The following is a 17,066-nucleotide window of genomic DNA, read 5'->3' as shown; positions in this document are numbered from 1 at the left end:
TGGGGCTACATGGCTGCAGGCTGAACGGGTGGGGCTACACTGCTGTAAACTGAGTAGGCGGGGCTACGCGGCTGTAGGCTGAGTGGGTGGGGCTACACGGCTGTAAGCTGAGTGGGTGGGGCTACACGGCTATAAGCTGAGTGGGTGGGGCTACACGGCTATAAGCTGAGTGGGTGGGGCTACGCGGCTGTAGGCTGAGTGGGTGGGGCTACACGGCTGTAAGCTGAGTGGGTGGGGCTACACGGCTATAAACTGAGTGGGTGGGGCTACGCGGCTGTAAGCTGAGTGGGTGGGGCTACGCGGCTGTAAGATGAGTGGGTGGGGCTACACGGCTGTAAGCTGAGTGGGTGGGGCTACACGGCTGTAAGCTGAGTGGGTGGGGCTACACGGCTGTAAGCTGAGTGGGTGGGGCCACACGGCTGTAAGCTGAGTGGGTGGGGCCACACGGCTGTAAGCTGAGTGGGTGGGGCCACACGGCTGTAAGCTGAGTGGGTGGGGCTACACGGCTGTAAGATGAGTGGGTGGGGCTACACGGCTGTAAGCTGAGTGGGTGGGGCTACACGGCTGTAAGATGAGTGGGTGGGGCTACACGGCTGTAAGCTGAGTGGGTGGGGCTACACGGCTGTAAGATGAGTGGGTGGGGCTCACTAATTATCTGAGTAAATGATCAGCGATAGGGCCTGATAAACACTAACAACAGTAAATGAGACAGGAGCCAGCCATCTATTCTGCCTGGCCAAATCGTTTATATTAAAAACTATTTTACATAAAATGTAAATATGATGTATTACACAAACAAAATTCTATCTGATGAGAATATACTGCAAAATATAATCAGCATATCAAAATAACAGTGTAATAACCAGTGTATTGTACCGTATTGTGTCGGTGGTTGGTGACTGCACTGCTGTTGGCATTCTCTTTCTCTTGTGTCTCTCGTCCGCCGGCTCTTGTCCGGCCGTTCCGCGTTTCCTGACCATTACTCCTTTTCGTCAGTCCCTCGGAGGCTGGTGGCTGGCCGTGGCCAGCTGGAGGTTGCTGCTGGGTGGAGGACAGTGGGGAAGGTGGAGGCAGGGTTGTAGGCTTTCTGTTTCTGTCCCCGTCCTCATCCTCTAGCTCTGTTGCCATAGCTGCCTTTCGCCCGCGGGGGGCACTGTCACCTCTACGCCTCTGCTGAGGGTCTTCCCCAGCATCCCGTTCCTGTTCGGTCCCCGCCCCCTCCCCCTCAGAGTCCTCGCTGGCACTGAAGCCGAGCTCGGCCAGCCGCCGATTCCTCTCCCGTTCCCGCTCCCGTTCCCTGTACGCAGTGGCTGGAGACGAAGGGTCCGAGGCGTTGGCCGGAGAGGCTGAATCAGAATCCGACTCGGAGTCTGATTCCGAGCTGGAGGACGAAGACGACGATGAGTCCCGAGCACGCTCCAGCATTTGGCACATCCGCTTAAACCGCTCCAATTTCTCGCGGTGGTGGGAGCGCTGGTCCTGGCTGGAGGCTGAAGACGGAGGTTGAGCTGTTACAGGACCTGACCCCTGACCTCCAGCAGACGGGTTCGGACCGTTGGTCTCCGCAGAGTCAGATGAGTTGGGCTTCTGCTTCTGGGACAAAGGAAATTGTTCTTAAACTGCAAGCTTATAACTCAATTTTACATTTAAGGGTCTTCTTCAGTATCTACTACAAATTATTTATTATCTACTAAAAATATTCAGCATGTGACATGAATTATTCAGTATCCACAATAAAATCACTGATGCCCTGCTATTAATTATTCATTATCTATTATAAATTATTCAACAGCCACCATCAATTATTCAGTATCTTCGAATCATTAGTCAGCAGTAGATTTGAGTCTGTATACAATATGAATCTCAGTATCTACAATAACATTCAGCCTCAACTATGCATTATTCATATACTACTACAAATTATTCAGTATTGAGAAGGAATTAGTCAACTTTGACTACTAATTACTCAGCGCCTACTATGAATTATTCAGCATGCTCTAAGAATTGTTCAGTCATTATAATGAAATAGTAAGTATCTGCTGTGAATTCAGTAGTTACTATTACTTATTCAGTAGCTGCTGTAAATTATTCAGTAGTTACTATTATTTAATCAATATCTACTATGAGTTATTCAGCATGCACTAAGAATTGTTCAGTCATTATAATGAAATAGTATCTGCTGTAAATTATTCAGTAGTTGCTATTACTTATTCAGTATTGACTGTAAATTATTTAGTTTCAACTAATTATAATTTACTATCTACTGTTCAGCATCCACGTATTTTATTTATTATTTTTGACTACTCATAATTTACTATCCACTATGAATTATTTAGTATCTACTATGAATGCAATTCTGACTGCTTATAATTTACTTATAAATCTACTACAAATGATTCCGTATCTAGTATGAATTACCAGTGCTAATAATCCTACAGTTCTGGGAATGGGGAACTAATCTTTGAGTTTAAGAGGATCAAACCAATGTAGTGAGCCAGCCAACATAATTCTTCATCCTGCTTAAATGAAGTGCTCGTACCTTTTTCAGATGCTTTTCCCGAGCACCTTTCATCTGTCGAGACAAAGACAGCAAAAACAAATGATTTCACTGAGGTGCCACTCAGAACCTATTTATAAACTAAACCACATGGCAGAACCTGGAAATTCACCGTCACAGCTACAAAACACACTATGATCCTCGCATCCAGCTAAGCTGTGCGGGTGGAGAGCCCTCGGTAAACAATACTGAAAAACAGGAGTGATCCGTGATTCGCCAACCTTCTTCTTAGGGCCGCTCTCCTGGGCCATCTCCTTCTCCTTCTTGCGTTTGTGGCCGTCCTGTCGGGCCTCATCGAGCGAAGGTGGTTTCTTTTTGCTGGGCGGCGGATCGTCCGTTATTTTCCAACGGCCAACCTCGCCGTTATCCAGCCGTCTCTTTCCCAAACCATCACTATCCTGAAAAAGAAAACGACAGCGTGGATTTAGAAACGATACATAAAGACGCAAAAGCTTATGAAATCAAACCTATTTGGTGCAGGTGGAAGTATTTAAGATCAATCATCAAAGAAGAATGTAGCCAAAATAGAACACAGAGGGTTTGATGTGGCACACATGCAGAAGAGTGAACAGAGGAAGAGTAAATAGCCAAATGACATGACGACAAATGACGATGCTCACTGATGGCTACTAGTTTCTACTTACTGCAAGTCAAGTGTGGACAAAGTGTTTCCTCAGTAACTTGTTAAATAGCGTCAAATAAGAACTTAAAAATGGATCGAAAATCATTTATTCCTAACATCAAGCTCTGACCTGGCGTTCCTTCAGTTTTTCATTTTGTTCCCTCGCTTTTTCAAAAATGCAACTTTCAATTTAATATAATATTCTATTAATAAAAATATTTGGACAGGTGATGCAAATGAGTTAACCGTCATAACTAAGGCTGTACAATTAAGACCGTAATTAAGGACCATTCACAGTCAGGGGGAGGTCTCAGATCAAAGGCGCAGACTAATCAGAGTCAGGGGGAGGCAGTGATCAGGGCCAATCACAGTCGGGAGGAGGCAGTGATCAGGGCCAATCACAGTCAGGGGGAGGCAGTGATCAGGGCCAATCACAGTCAGGGGGAGGCAGTGATCAGGGCCAATCACAGTCGGGAGGAGGTCTCAGAACAAATGAGGTGGACCAATCACAGCTAGAGGGAGGTCTCAGAACAAATGAGGTGGACCAATCACAGCCAGGGCGAGGTCTCAGAACAAATGAGGCAGTGATCAGTGCCAATCATAATCACTTCAAACAAAGAAGGTGGTGATCAGGATCAATCACAGACAGGGGGAGATCTATAATGAACAATATCAGTACAATCTCAGTGTCTCCAGGTGGAGGTTGTGTACGTCACCTTGCTGGTCTTGCCTTCCTTATGGCACTTTGGACATTCCCAGCAGTTCGGGATTTCATCATTGATGATGCCCTCTGCCTTACCCATCTGTGGGAGAGAATAAACAACACACATGTAAACAAACAAAGCAAAAATTCTCCCACAACGTTCAGTCTGGACTGTTTACAAGAGAGCCCACATCTGGACACTGCTTGATGAACAGAGAGCTTATCTGAATATCACAACCCAGACAAGCTTTCCCAGTCTGGGCTGATCCAGCAAAAGCCAAAACTAAAATCAAGTCTACAACTGAGAATAGATGTGGAGAGATCTGCCAATCCACTGCAAATGTATAAACGTAATGCACAATAATAAAATTCAAGACAGCAAAAAACGTCAATCAGATCAAAGTTCAAGTATTCGCCTCTGGAGACTAATGAAAGTTTTACTGGATTAAAACCCACCGCTAATTTTCAGATTTTAATGACTATTACTCATGTGGGATTAACGCCTTCTTTAAAAAGTGCAGGTGGAAGTAAATGCATGTGGAGAGACAACGCATGTTAAAGCATTAAACACAGTACGCAGCTATAATCTGAACAGTAAACGCATTTTTATCTACAACCCCAATTCCAGTGAAGTTGGGACGTTGTGTAAACATCAAAAAACAGAAAACGATGATTTGCAAATCCTTTTCAACCTTTATTCAATTGAATACACTACAAAGAGGAAAAGGACTGTCCGGATTGTTTTCAGCGCAAAGTTCAAAAGCCAGCATCTCTGATGGTGTGGGGGGGGGTGTTAGTGTCCATGGCAGGGGTAACCTGCACATCTGTGAAGGCCCCATTAATGCTGAAAAGCCCCCGGACTGCTGAGCAGCTGAAGCTGGACATCAAGCAGGAATGGGAAAGAATTCCACCTACAAAGCTTCAACAATCAGTGTCCTCAGTTCCCAAACGCTTATTGAGTGTTAAAGGAAAGGTGATGTAACACAGTGGGAAACACACCCCTGTCCCAACTTCTCTGGAACGTGTTGCAGGCATCAAATTCAAAATGAGTGAATATTTACAGAACACAATAAAGTTTATCCGTTTGAACATTAAATATCTCGTCTTTGTAGTGGATTCAGTTGAATATAGATTGAAAAGGATTCGCAGATCATCGTATTCAGTTTTATTTATGTTTTACACAACGTCCCAACTTCACTGGAATTGGGGTTGTAGGTATATTCTGCACAGTAACCAAGGTTACAAATGTATTTATAATCTGCATTAAACGTGTCTACAGTTATAATCTGTACCATCGACGTGCTCAGTTATAATCTGAACAGTAAACGAATTTATGCAGTTATTATCTAAACAAACACGTGTCCATGCAGTTATAATCTGAACTGTAAACACACACTTGTGCTGAGCATGACATGATTTGCCTGAATCCCAGAGGATCTGTTCAATAGATGTGATGAATATTGGATGTCAAAGTTTATTTTGACAGCCTTAACACACACACACACACACACACACACACACAGACAGAGAAACACACACACACACACACACACACACATACAAACAGACAGAGAAACACACACACACACACACACACACAGACAGAGAAACACACACACAAACACACACAGACAGAGAAACACGTACACACAGAGAAACACATACACACAGACAGAGAAACACACACACACAGACAGACAGAGAAACACATAGACACAGACACACACAGACAGAGAAACACACACACACACAGACAGAGAAACACACACACACACAGACAGAGAAACACACACAAACACAGACACAAACACACACACACAAAGAAGCAAACACACACGCACACACACAAACTCCACCTTAAGGCAGCTGGGGTGTATGATCTCGTTGCAGATGGTGCACTCCATCAGAGAGAGGCTGAACTTCTCCTCCTCCGACTCCACCGTGTCCTCCTTACCCGCCTCACCACACGCAAAACACACCGCCGTGTGAGGAAGAACGGGCTGCACACAAACACACAGCAGGGAAACACACACAGTTACGGATGAACCAGCGCAGAGTAAGAGCGCTGAGCGATGCGGACGGAGCGCTGCACCGCAGAGCTCGGCGATCCCGCCATGTTTATCGGCATCGTGATAAGTCACATCACAACAGCTTTTCTCAGCACACGGGGATCTCAGTGCTCAAAGAGCTCTGACCAGCCCTGAGGTCCAAATGATTTATAGAAAACATCAAACTTAAATGCGATGGGTTTCTATAATTTAGGCCCAGTCCCATTGCACCACTCACCCTAACACTCAGCCCTACCCCTCTGGTTCACATGCTCTCGTCTAGGGGTGGGGTGTCCCGATTCTTGTTGAGATAGAGGGGTGGGGCGAAGTGTTGGGGCTACATGGTCCTCCAAATATGAGGAAAAACCAGTGAGACGGAGAACAAGAGACCAAAGCAACCCACAAATGTGAGAATTTCTCTGTTAAAAAAATGACAGTAACCATCATATTATATTAGTTTAACATACTTTCAGTGCTTGGTCCTTTTCTTCTTAACAAGCACAATAATATAACTAATAGTATTCCAATGTCTCGGTATCTAGCTAACTTTCCAGTTCCACCTTAAATAGTCCAGCAGTTCTGACGCCTGAAGCGCCAGAATGTACCTGCTGCTCCATTTAAGGTGGAACGGGAAAATTCAAGCAAGAATCGAGAATATCTGACTTCAGCTTTATATCACTGAAGAATTAGGGGGGGGGTGATAATAAATAATTGCCCGCCTCTTTGAAGGCGTATGATCCCTAAATGTAACTAAAGCCCAGCAGTGAGGAGCTGAACTTTCCCCTCCTCTGCTGTCCCTGCAGACGGGCAGGGTCGCCTACAGAGTGGCGCTGGTAGCTGTTAATGAAGTGATGCTCTTTTATTAGAGGGGCTCATTTCAGAGGGAAGATCTCAACCACTGCCCTGTAGCTCAGTAACAAGGGGCAACACTCGAAAACAAGGGGTAGGGGTAAAAAGAAGAAATGGTACTGGGCCTTAAACTCCAGGCCTTATTTCCTCGAGAAGACCTGCACGGCTATTTTCTTCAGGCTTGAAAGTGACCAGATATAATCCAACATAGTGGCCAGTGAGTGGAAGCACAAGGCAAGCATTTCCAATAAAGTGGCCAGTGAGTGGAAGCACAAGGCAGGCGTTTCCAATAAAGTGGCCAGTGAATTTAAGCACAAGGTAGGTGTTTCTAAGGAAGAGGCTGGTGAGTGTATATATTCGTGTGTGTTTGTATAAAACTGTGGGTATGTACACGTGTGTGTGTGTGTGTGTGTGTGCGCGCGCGCGCTCACCGCTGTGCACTGTCGGAGCAGGCAGGACTGTTTCATGCGTCCCGGGCCCCCGAATTTCTTCATGTCTTTGCAGAAGTGGCACTCTCCACACTCTGTGCGCATGCAGGCCTGACAGCGTCGGCAGCGGGTTCGCCGCCGCCTCGCCCCGCCCAGAGCCTTACTGCCCGACATCCCCTCTGCATTCAACTGCAAGAGACAGACACAAAAGATCATCAGAAAGAAGGATATTCTCATCTATGGGCTTCAAATCAGCCAAACCTACAACAGCAAGGCTGCAGCTAGTGATTACTGTTATAATCAATTAACCTATAATACTAATACAGTTTGACTATCTGACGCCTAATTACTCTGCCTTCTCCAGTTCATCTTCAGTGGTCATCACAGACTGTAATACACTACAGGAAGCGTAGGGGGCGATACGGCTTCTACTGTTTCATTTAAAAAGCTCTATAATGTTCATATGATCCACACAGTCGCTCTGACAGACTGTAATACACTACAGGAAGCGTAGGGGGCGATACGGCTTCTACTGTTTCATTTAAAAAGCTCTATAATGTTCATATGATCCACACAGTCGCTCTGACAGACTGTAATACACTACAGGAAGCGTAGGGGGCGATACGGCTTCTACTGTTTCATTTAAAAAGCTCTATAATGTTCATATGATCCACACAGACGCTCTGACAGACTGTAATACACTACAGGAAGCGTAGGGGGCGATACGGCTTCTACTGTTTCATTTAAAAAGCTCTATAATGTTCATATGATCCACACAGTCGCTCTGACAGACTGTAATACACTACAGGAAGCGTAGGGGGCGATACGGCTTCTACTGTTTCATTTAAAAAGCTCTATAATGTTCATATGATCCACACAGTCGCTCTGACAGACTGTAATACACTACAGGAAGCGTAGGGGGCGATACGGCTTCTACTGTTTCATTTAAAAAGCTCTATAATGTTCATATGATCCTCACAGTCGCTCTGACAGACTGTAATACACTACAGGAAGCGTAGGGGGCGATACGGCTTCTACTGTTTCATTTAAAAAGCTCTATAATGTTCATATGATCCACACAGACGCTCTGACAGACTGTAATACACTACAGGAAGCGTAGGGGGCGATACGGCTTCTACTGTTTCATTTAAAAAGCTCTATAATGTTCATATGATCCACACAGTCGCTCTGACAGACTGTAATACACTACAGGAAGCGTAGGGGGCGATACGGCTTCTACTGTTTCATTTAAAAAGCTCTATAATGTTCATATGATCCACACAGTCGCTCTGACAGTTACAATAGTCAATAGACTAAATGTTATGATATTACAGCTCTACTCTGATAAGCCTTGGGTTGATTTATTATAGTTAAATTATTCAATTAAATGACAAATTCTTTCATTCTCTTTCAAGTAATTTCCTCATTGACTTTGCCTTTATTTAACCATTTGTTTTGTGCACTCATTCTAATTTATGCTTTATTTAAAAATGTTCATTCTAGTCTTCACAAACTGAATATGAACCAAGTTACTCCACACGTACTCAGCATGCCACTTGTAAATATTGTACACATAAATATTGCAATGTAGATTTTCAGTATTGTGAGGAATGCTGGGAAACATGCAAATGAATCAGATAAACTGTGGAACATGGGATGGGCTCTCCAGTAGAGAGTACAGTAGACAAGCTTGTCCAGAAGAAAGGTCAACACGTTATTTTGGTTTCCAAACAAATGAACATGGAGAGCTGCTGAACGTTAAGTGTTACAGGCCGACCGTGCAGAACAGATCATCTTAGCCGATGACCGTCATATACAAATAACAGCAATTAATGATTTGACCGTCTTTTTGTTCATTTTACGCACCTAAAGCTGCTAAACCGGCTGATTAGCTCTTACCTCACAGCTATCTTTACTTCATAGCCAATATGTGAGTCATTATGTGTGTCCTTAGCATTTACTGATATATTACACTTGAAAAGCGATCAGTATTAGGGTTACAATTTATTTATGTTTAAAAAAAAACGTTATTTTGACACAGTTACACCTTCTCGAGCCTCAATTTAGCAACACTGCTTTTTTAATCAATCATATAGAAATCCAATCACAACAGAAGAGCTCATGCTCACAGTCGTGTGTGAAGGCTGAGGCCATATTTTGAGGTGTTAAAAAAAAAAAAAAAAAAAACACTTTCTGCAATTTCAACTTCAATAATCTCTACATTACCATGAAATACATGATTTAAATGATTTAAAAAAGCCAAATAAATATTATAGAACATTTAATGAAAGGTCCCCAGGAGTCGAGTCACTGGTGTAACAAAAAAAATATTTTATTTTACTTTGAAATAAAAGTCACACCGATGACGTCACTCAACCTCCTTCGACATGTTTTCTGAGGATCTATGAAGAAAAGCTCATGGTGAGTCCACTGAGTCTCTCAGTTCTCAGAGATCTTCTCACTCAGCTCATGATCTCATATGAAGCTTCTAGCTGACGTCACCGGTGTGACCGACTTTATTCTGAGGCCACTGTGAAAAAATAGAAACACAAATGGATTAAATTCCATATTTTAGTGGACGTTCCCTGATGGACAGCGTGTGGTTTGATGTTCTGTAAAATGCATCGATCATTAAAAACGTCTCTGGTGTTTCCTTCATTATGTGGAACACCAGAGACGATCGGTGACGCCAGTGACCCCTATGGAGAGACGGAGAAGTGGACGTTTCTGTAGAATCACCTTTTGGACCAAACTGATCTAAAAACACAGTATACGGCTGTAGAGCTCAATCACAAGTGTCGACAGATGTACAGAATCATAAACGCCAACAAAACATCAATCTAGTAAATGGTCAGTGGGGCGGACCCCTCAAGGATACACCAGTTCCTTTCATTAGGAAAGATAATCCCACCACTGTCGACTGGAATTACAGTTTTTCGAGTTACATTGACTCCACACAGCCCGTCTGTCCCCAGACGCTTGGCTGATCATTCTGATTTAAATCGTTAGGTCATGGCCCATTATGGTCCCTCTGAGCGTGTATTTACTGTCTTTACCTTGTGAAGCTAAAGTATCTGCACAGCACCTGTTTTCTGTGTGATATCTGATCTATCTGGTGTCAGATCTGTGTCAGAAGTGCTTGCGCTTCACATTCATGCTGATTAAATACATTCAAGTGTCTGCAGCACAGTCTTGGTCTAAGATTGTTTGTAACAGCACATCATGATTCATAATCGTGATAAATAAACTGCACCACAATCCGTCGTGGTTTGTGGTGCGAACCACAACTTGCGTTTGTTGCGTTTCCTGTTTTTTTCAATCCTCGTCTCAACCAACCTGATGAACACACACCCCTATCACGTTCTGTGTGTTGTGATACGACACGGAAGTAAAAACAACTGCTGTCAGTCCAATAATTGTGATCAAAACGAGTGTAATAAATCGTGACTGGGCTAGAATTCCACCGGTTTTCCAAACATTCCTGCTTAAATGAGTCGACGAGACGTCTTTACAGTGGTGGTGATGGGAACCAGGCGTCGCCATGACTACAACACAGATATAGGCATTTTATTTAGCATCCAGAACCTCCAGAGAACCTACACGAGTCTTCTGAGCTTATATGGAATGTTGGTGATGGAAAACAGTGGAAAATCTGGAATAATCAGTTTTCTTTGGGGACTATTTTGCCGCACAGCGCCCTGCATGTCTCCCTCCACCATGAATGGAGTTGAAGTTCTCTAAACTCTCATAAAACAGCGTCTCAGTCATCAGGCAGTGAATTCAGAACCAGTTCATGTAGGAACTTTCTGTGAGGAGCTTTTAGAGGGACGTCTGGTTCCCATCACCACCACTGTGAACCGCTCTGGCTCTGTAAGTTTATCTTAGAAGAGAGACTTTCACACCAAACCGCTCTGAATGGCTCTGTTTACATCTACAGACAAACCAAGGATCTGAATTTGCATCATTTATCACAATAACCGTAGAGAAGAAAATCATTCGCCTATATTTACATCATCACCCTTAAGTACACTCCTTATCACTCCACTGAGAACATACATGAGGCCACCAGTGAAACTCTGCTGGGCGTCTGAGGGACAGTGCAACAAAGGTCTGAGCTTACAGAGGTCCTGATATACTGCAGCTGGCATTGGGATGTGTCCTATATCTGCAGTCTGGCCTCATTTCAGCCACTTCTCATTAAATACAGGTGTAGACACAGTGCTGAGGGTGAACTAACTCACAGCCGATATGAACTCAAACATAGTTGTTGGTCCTGCAATACAATTTAACCCTGAACGATGATGGACCCACACAGAGCTAAATACAACCAACCAGACCCGAAAACACATTACAGACCCAAAGAGTTTCAGACGGGAAAGACAGGAATCCAACGTGACTCATAAGACAAATTCCCTCCAACTGGCTACTAAAACCAACTCTGATAAAGAGCCATAATAAAAATGAGATCAACCAGGGAGTGGTACTCATTTATACTCTTACATACAGAGTACAGCACTGCGCCAAAGTCAAAGAGCACCTTTCACATATGGAGTTTACAGCTCTGCTGTAATGTCTTCAGGAGACACTTCACTCACACAAGGAAGCAGAACGTCAAAGTGAAAAATACGTTTCCAAAAGCGGAGATTGATCTCCATCATCAGGCTCTGTACTCCAGTATATACGTATGTGTTTACATGTGTACACACACACACACACACACACACACACACACACACACACAGGTGCTGTCAGAAGAAAACCTCATATCCCACGTTGTTTTTCAGTTTTTGACAATTTGAAAATGCCTGTTGCTCTTTACATTGTGTGTAAATTTCATGGTCAATGGACCAAAATAAATGGCCCAAAACTACTTGGAAAAAATTCCGGTTCCATTGACTTACATTAAAAGTAAAGGAGGTTTTTTCCTCCTCCTGTAAAGTTACCATTCCGAAGATACAAGGTTTTGTTCTGACAGCAGCAATGTACACACACACACACACACACACACACACACTATATAAATATATACACACATATACATATACATACATGCGCACACACACGTATATGTACACACACGCATATCACATCACATGTATCTATATACCTATAAATGTAAATACTAAGACTTCTTTGATTTTGTGTTAATCTTTGTCAATTTTCCAACTAAGGGTTGACGGGCAGGAGGATGGATGGGCATTTATTGGCATTTGTATCTGTGTTATTACATCTTTTTTTTGTTTAGTATAAAAAAAGTTTCGTTTTTTTGCTTAGAGTTCAAAAACGGATTAAAAGCTGCTCCTGAGTGGCGCAACCGTCTAAGCGTTGGCCGTCTCACCAGCAGATCGCGAGTTCGATCCCTGGCGATGCTGCAGCCGTCCGTAGCCGGGAGTGCCAGAGAGCACAGTTGCCCTCGCTCTCTCTGGGTGGGCAGGATGGTCCCCCTTCCTAACAACAGCAGGAATCCATATTTTATGAATGAAATTAACAAAAGCAAAATACAAAAAAAATACACCAAGAAAAATCAAACAAGAACGAACTAGGATCAAATAAAACAGCCGCAGATCAAATAACGAGAAGACGCTGATAAATCTTCAAAGCAATTATCGATTCCGAAATCGTCCCGCACGACCAGCAGAAGCTCTTCCAGCTCTGAGTTTTTGGGATTTTACACTCGTTTCACCTCCACGGAGCCACAGTTTGGCTTCATGTCTTCTTCTGTTGCTGCTCCCAACACAGTGATGTGCCATTTCTCACTGCGGAGAAAAGCAGCACTTTTACTTCCCGTGTATTTACAGATGACCTCGCACTCTGCAGCCACGCTCTGCCTCGCTGAGCCGTTCCTCATACTTCCTCTAACAGAGGCAGGACGACCATGTTTCTGCCGCAGCAGCGTTTCCTCTGAACCGTTTTGGGCGAGGCTCTGAGGTTCACCTGGCCTTAAAGAACCAAACACACACACACACACACACACACACACACACACACACACACACACACACACACACACACACAGACTTTCACAAAACAAGACGAACAAGTGTGGTTTGTCTACAAGGAGGCAAACGTTCGTGTTGATTCATGCATAGCTGAAAACTGCCATGACGAGGCTCGCCATCGCTGAACACTGTTAGTGTTAATGTTTACGTATCTATTAAAGGGTTTGTTATTCTGCTCCTCACCGTTTGACCTTCAAACAATGACCAGTACAAAGCATTAAAGGGCCCATAGCTTGCAAAACAGTAATAGATTATTCTATTAATATTATGATAATATTAATGTTCTATTACTAAAGTTTCATGCCGTTCCCTCTGCAGTCTGTACAGGCCATAAAGGGGAAAATAAGCCCGTTTTGAATTTACTGCTTTTGTGACGTCATAAACGTCAACTCGGGCCACGGCAGTTCAGCTCCTCCCACTCACAGTAAAGACGTATGAGGTTTTCAGCCTGTATGAGGCACAATACAGCTCAGCCAATCAGCTCTCAGCTTATTTACATATACGAGTCATAAAGACACAGTAACAGAAATAGCCTAGTGTAATTCTAAGTGATGAGGTGTCATAAAATTAACCTGGGAAAAAATTAATTGGGTAGTAAAACCACACAAAGGTTTGAAGTAAAACACAAGAAAAGGGAATAAACATGTAGAAAAATGGGGCTTTAAATAATAATAATGATAATAATAATAATAATAATAATAATAATAATAATACTATTTTCAGTTGGCTGAAGGAGGCTAAAAGCATCACAAAAATGATCCATATAAACCTGGAATATATGAATGAATATATGGAAAAAGTACCATTTCGATTGCTCTTTCTAGAGGTCAGTGTGGGTCAGAGGAGCTTAAAATCCTAAAAAACCTCTCAGAATAACAGAATAACAGAGTAATCAACACTTTTTTTTGCTGACGTTGGGAGAAATTTCACTGGACTGCAGCATCTGTCGCGCTGCCAACTTCACTTTAGTCTGCAGTTACTCAAATTCACACTCGGGCCCGAGAGCAGCTCTTCAGTTCATCATCCCGATCGGCGTCGGACTCACGCGCAACGATTTTCGCAAATCCAACTGAACTCACATCAATTCTTAGGGCTGAAAGATTCACCAAAATCGCAATTTTTAAATTGGAGCTGTAATTGTTTGAGCTGTAGCCTAAATCATCACAAAAGCTGTCTGGAAATTCAACCTAAGCCTGAAGAAGAGTTCAATCAGAGGCAGCCAAACCTCCATGTCTTGTGACATAACAACCATGACTTATTGGCAACCTACGCACACCACATTCAGGGGTCGAGCCTCAAGCCAGAAAAAAGATATTCTGGATATTCTGGTCTTCTCTGCAAAAGAAAAAACTAAGTGTGAACTAATTTACAGAAAGCGATTGCGAGTTAAACTGCAGTTGCAATTTTAGTCAGAAAAATCGCAATTAGAAATTCTCCACAAATCGTTCAGCCCTACAGCTCGATTACAGATCAAGACGGAGGCGTTCACATGCTCACCAGAGGTAACCAGATCTAAAATGACGTGTATGTGTGGAATCCTGCTCGAGACGCCTCCATGACATCGAGGAAGGTTTTAGCTCTGTAATACGATTTGCTCCGCAGTTGTAGAGGTCGTTCGTTTGCTCATACACTCGTCTGATCAGCCTGTCGTTACGGGTTTTACAGCCATCCTTCCTGCTGACTAAGTCTCTTAAACTTCGTCTCCTCTGCACACCAGTTTCTGCTCCGCCGTCTTGAACGGTATAAACTCTCACTGTGACGCAACGCGACGCACATGCGGAACAGAACGAAACTTTCCGATAGGGAATGTAATCAGATAGACGTTTACACGGATATTATCCTTCTATTTAACGGATAATTCACAGGATTACCCACCTCGTTCAACCGGACAGAAATCCAGAATTGCCCCAATCGCACTAATCTCTTCCAACTGAGGAGTTTACACTGACCTATTCTATTCCGTCTGATCATTAATGGATCAGGCCTCACGGAAACATGGCTGGGATGCGCAGCTCTACATCGATCAGATACAGAGATACTGATCTCATTAAACTGATCAGACATTAGACCGACGTGTCTGATCCATCAATATGGAGTCTTAAGTGATTACTGTTGAGATCCAGCATGAATCCGCTGTGTTTGTAGTTTGTAGTCCATGAATTGCCTCCTACAACTGGCTGAACTCTGAGCTCCTTCAGGAACAGCAGTGCTGCTCAAATCCACACACCTACACTTTTGCTTTCTTTTGTGTGACCTGAAGACTAAGAGCTGAAATAGAGCTTGATTTGCCCCAATTCCTTAATCCTCGAGTTCAAGACTACCGATACGCACAGCAGAACGGTCTACATTTCCTCCCGTACATTATGATTACACGCCACGTTGCCTTCAAGAAGTGAAACGAGTTGCCAAACATACTTCAGCAGCGTCTGAAATGTGGAGTTATGCCTTCCTTGTTTGAGTGGAGCGACCGGCGATCTGTTCTCCTGTGACCAAGTGCGAGTGACGAGATCAGTGGCGTAGCTGCACTTTCCTACAGCGAACTCGCCACTGTCTGTACATCCTAACGAGGTTTAGCAGCGTTAAATCACGCATGATCCTCCCAACCTACAGTAAAGTTTCAGCGCTCAGTCATATTTAAGTACTAGTGCAGTCACAAGAAAGAAAAGTGAAAGAAAGAAGTGGCTTCATGCGAGTTACAGAGCCGAAAGTAAACTGAGGAAGCTGTGAGGCATTGGAGAGCGGGAGAGCCCCGTCTGCCCAGGCTAGCTATTTTTAGCAGCTGGCTAACTTGAAGCAGGTCCGTCACTCGCACAACACGACAGATTGATCCTGTAGATCAAATACGACAAAACAGCACTGCTTTCAGTTTAAAAGTCAGACTCGGTTTGTCTAGAGGGAGATTTACACTGCAGCTACGTCAGATATACTGCGGCTCACCCCTCAAACTACTACGATAGCTAGAGAACCCAGTCGTCTGAGAGCCGGTGTCTGAACACTGTGACACGCTCTTACATGGATGCGGTCGGAGTGACGGCAGTGAGGCGGTGTGATCCATCACTGACCTACTGAGCAAGCTAATATTTACTGTTCACATTAAGCCGACGACGTTGAGAAACTAAACCGTTCAGCACATGTAACCAGATAGCTAAAAGTAAACAATAATCTTAGCCGTGTTCTTCATAACGTTCCTACTCCATAAGCTCCATTCAGAAGCTGGGCGTCATGTGAGGCTGTAGCTCTTCTCTCCAGTCTAATAGATGGTGACGTCATTTTAAACCCTTATAATAAAAGAAGCTGAACTCAGTTTGTTTTTCTACTGAAAGTCGACCCGTTTTTCCCCAAATCTGGGCTCTAAACTATAAACAGACGGCGTCTCTTCAGTGATCTGCTCTGGAATCATCACTTTTAGAAGACAACACAAAGAGCGTCGGAGATTTTTGGCTTTCAGCAGTGAATCGTAAGCATGTAGTGATATGTGGAGATCATAAAACACACGTTCTGCTCATTTGAGGGGAAAATAATAAATAAATACAATAAAATTGTGCATTTATTTCATGTAGTTGTGAAACGTTCCACTGTTTGGTGAGTGTTTATCATGTTCTGGCCACTCAGGAGCAAACATCAGCCTTCAAACTTGAAAGACCTGATGATTTGACATTTAACACGATACGTATCGATATTGAACAATATGAATTTTGGTTTATTGTGATAACATTTTTGGCCTGTATCACTCAGCCCTAAGTGCTGTGGGGTTTTTTGGCACCATATCTGCCATTTAGCCACGTGTAACATGTTATTGTTCGTAAGTGTGGCCCTTGGTGCATAACGCTGACAAACTTCCATTTGATGATCTGGGCTTC

At 43.6% G+C, this 17,066-nt stretch overlaps 1 protein-coding gene across 3 annotated transcripts in view; it reads right to left on the bottom strand.

Moving 5' to 3' along the window:
• Positions 1–17,066, bottom strand: part of zgc:158376 (uncharacterized protein LOC100101643 homolog) — a 43,975-nt gene that overhangs the window by 19,085 nt on the left and 7,824 nt on the right. The window contains exons 2-7 of one of the 3 annotated variants that reach the window (XM_017716942.2): positions 7,211–7,396; positions 5,739–5,882; positions 3,896–3,982; positions 2,779–2,955; positions 2,540–2,572; positions 877–1,593 (exon numbers count right to left, since the gene is read on the bottom strand). In XM_017716942.2, coding sequence (XP_017572431.1) covers positions 877–1,593; positions 2,540–2,572; positions 2,779–2,955; positions 3,896–3,982; positions 5,739–5,882; positions 7,211–7,381 — 1,329 coding nt within the window. In that variant the 5' untranslated portion in view covers positions 7,382–7,396. The remainder of the gene's footprint in view (positions 1–876; positions 1,594–2,539; positions 2,573–2,778; positions 2,956–3,895; positions 3,983–5,738; positions 5,883–7,210; positions 7,397–17,066) is intronic. The other 2 variants (XM_017716943.2, XM_017716944.2) reach the window with 2 other exon arrangements.

This window comes from Pygocentrus nattereri, chromosome 27, assembly GCF_015220715.1.
Source record: "Pygocentrus nattereri isolate fPygNat1 chromosome 27, fPygNat1.pri, whole genome shotgun sequence".
Classification (NCBI taxonomy): Eukaryota; Metazoa; Chordata; class Actinopteri; order Characiformes; family Serrasalmidae; genus Pygocentrus; species Pygocentrus nattereri.
The sequence above is the reverse complement of the archived record's forward strand: the minus strand, read 5'-3'. Positions and strand labels throughout refer to the sequence as shown.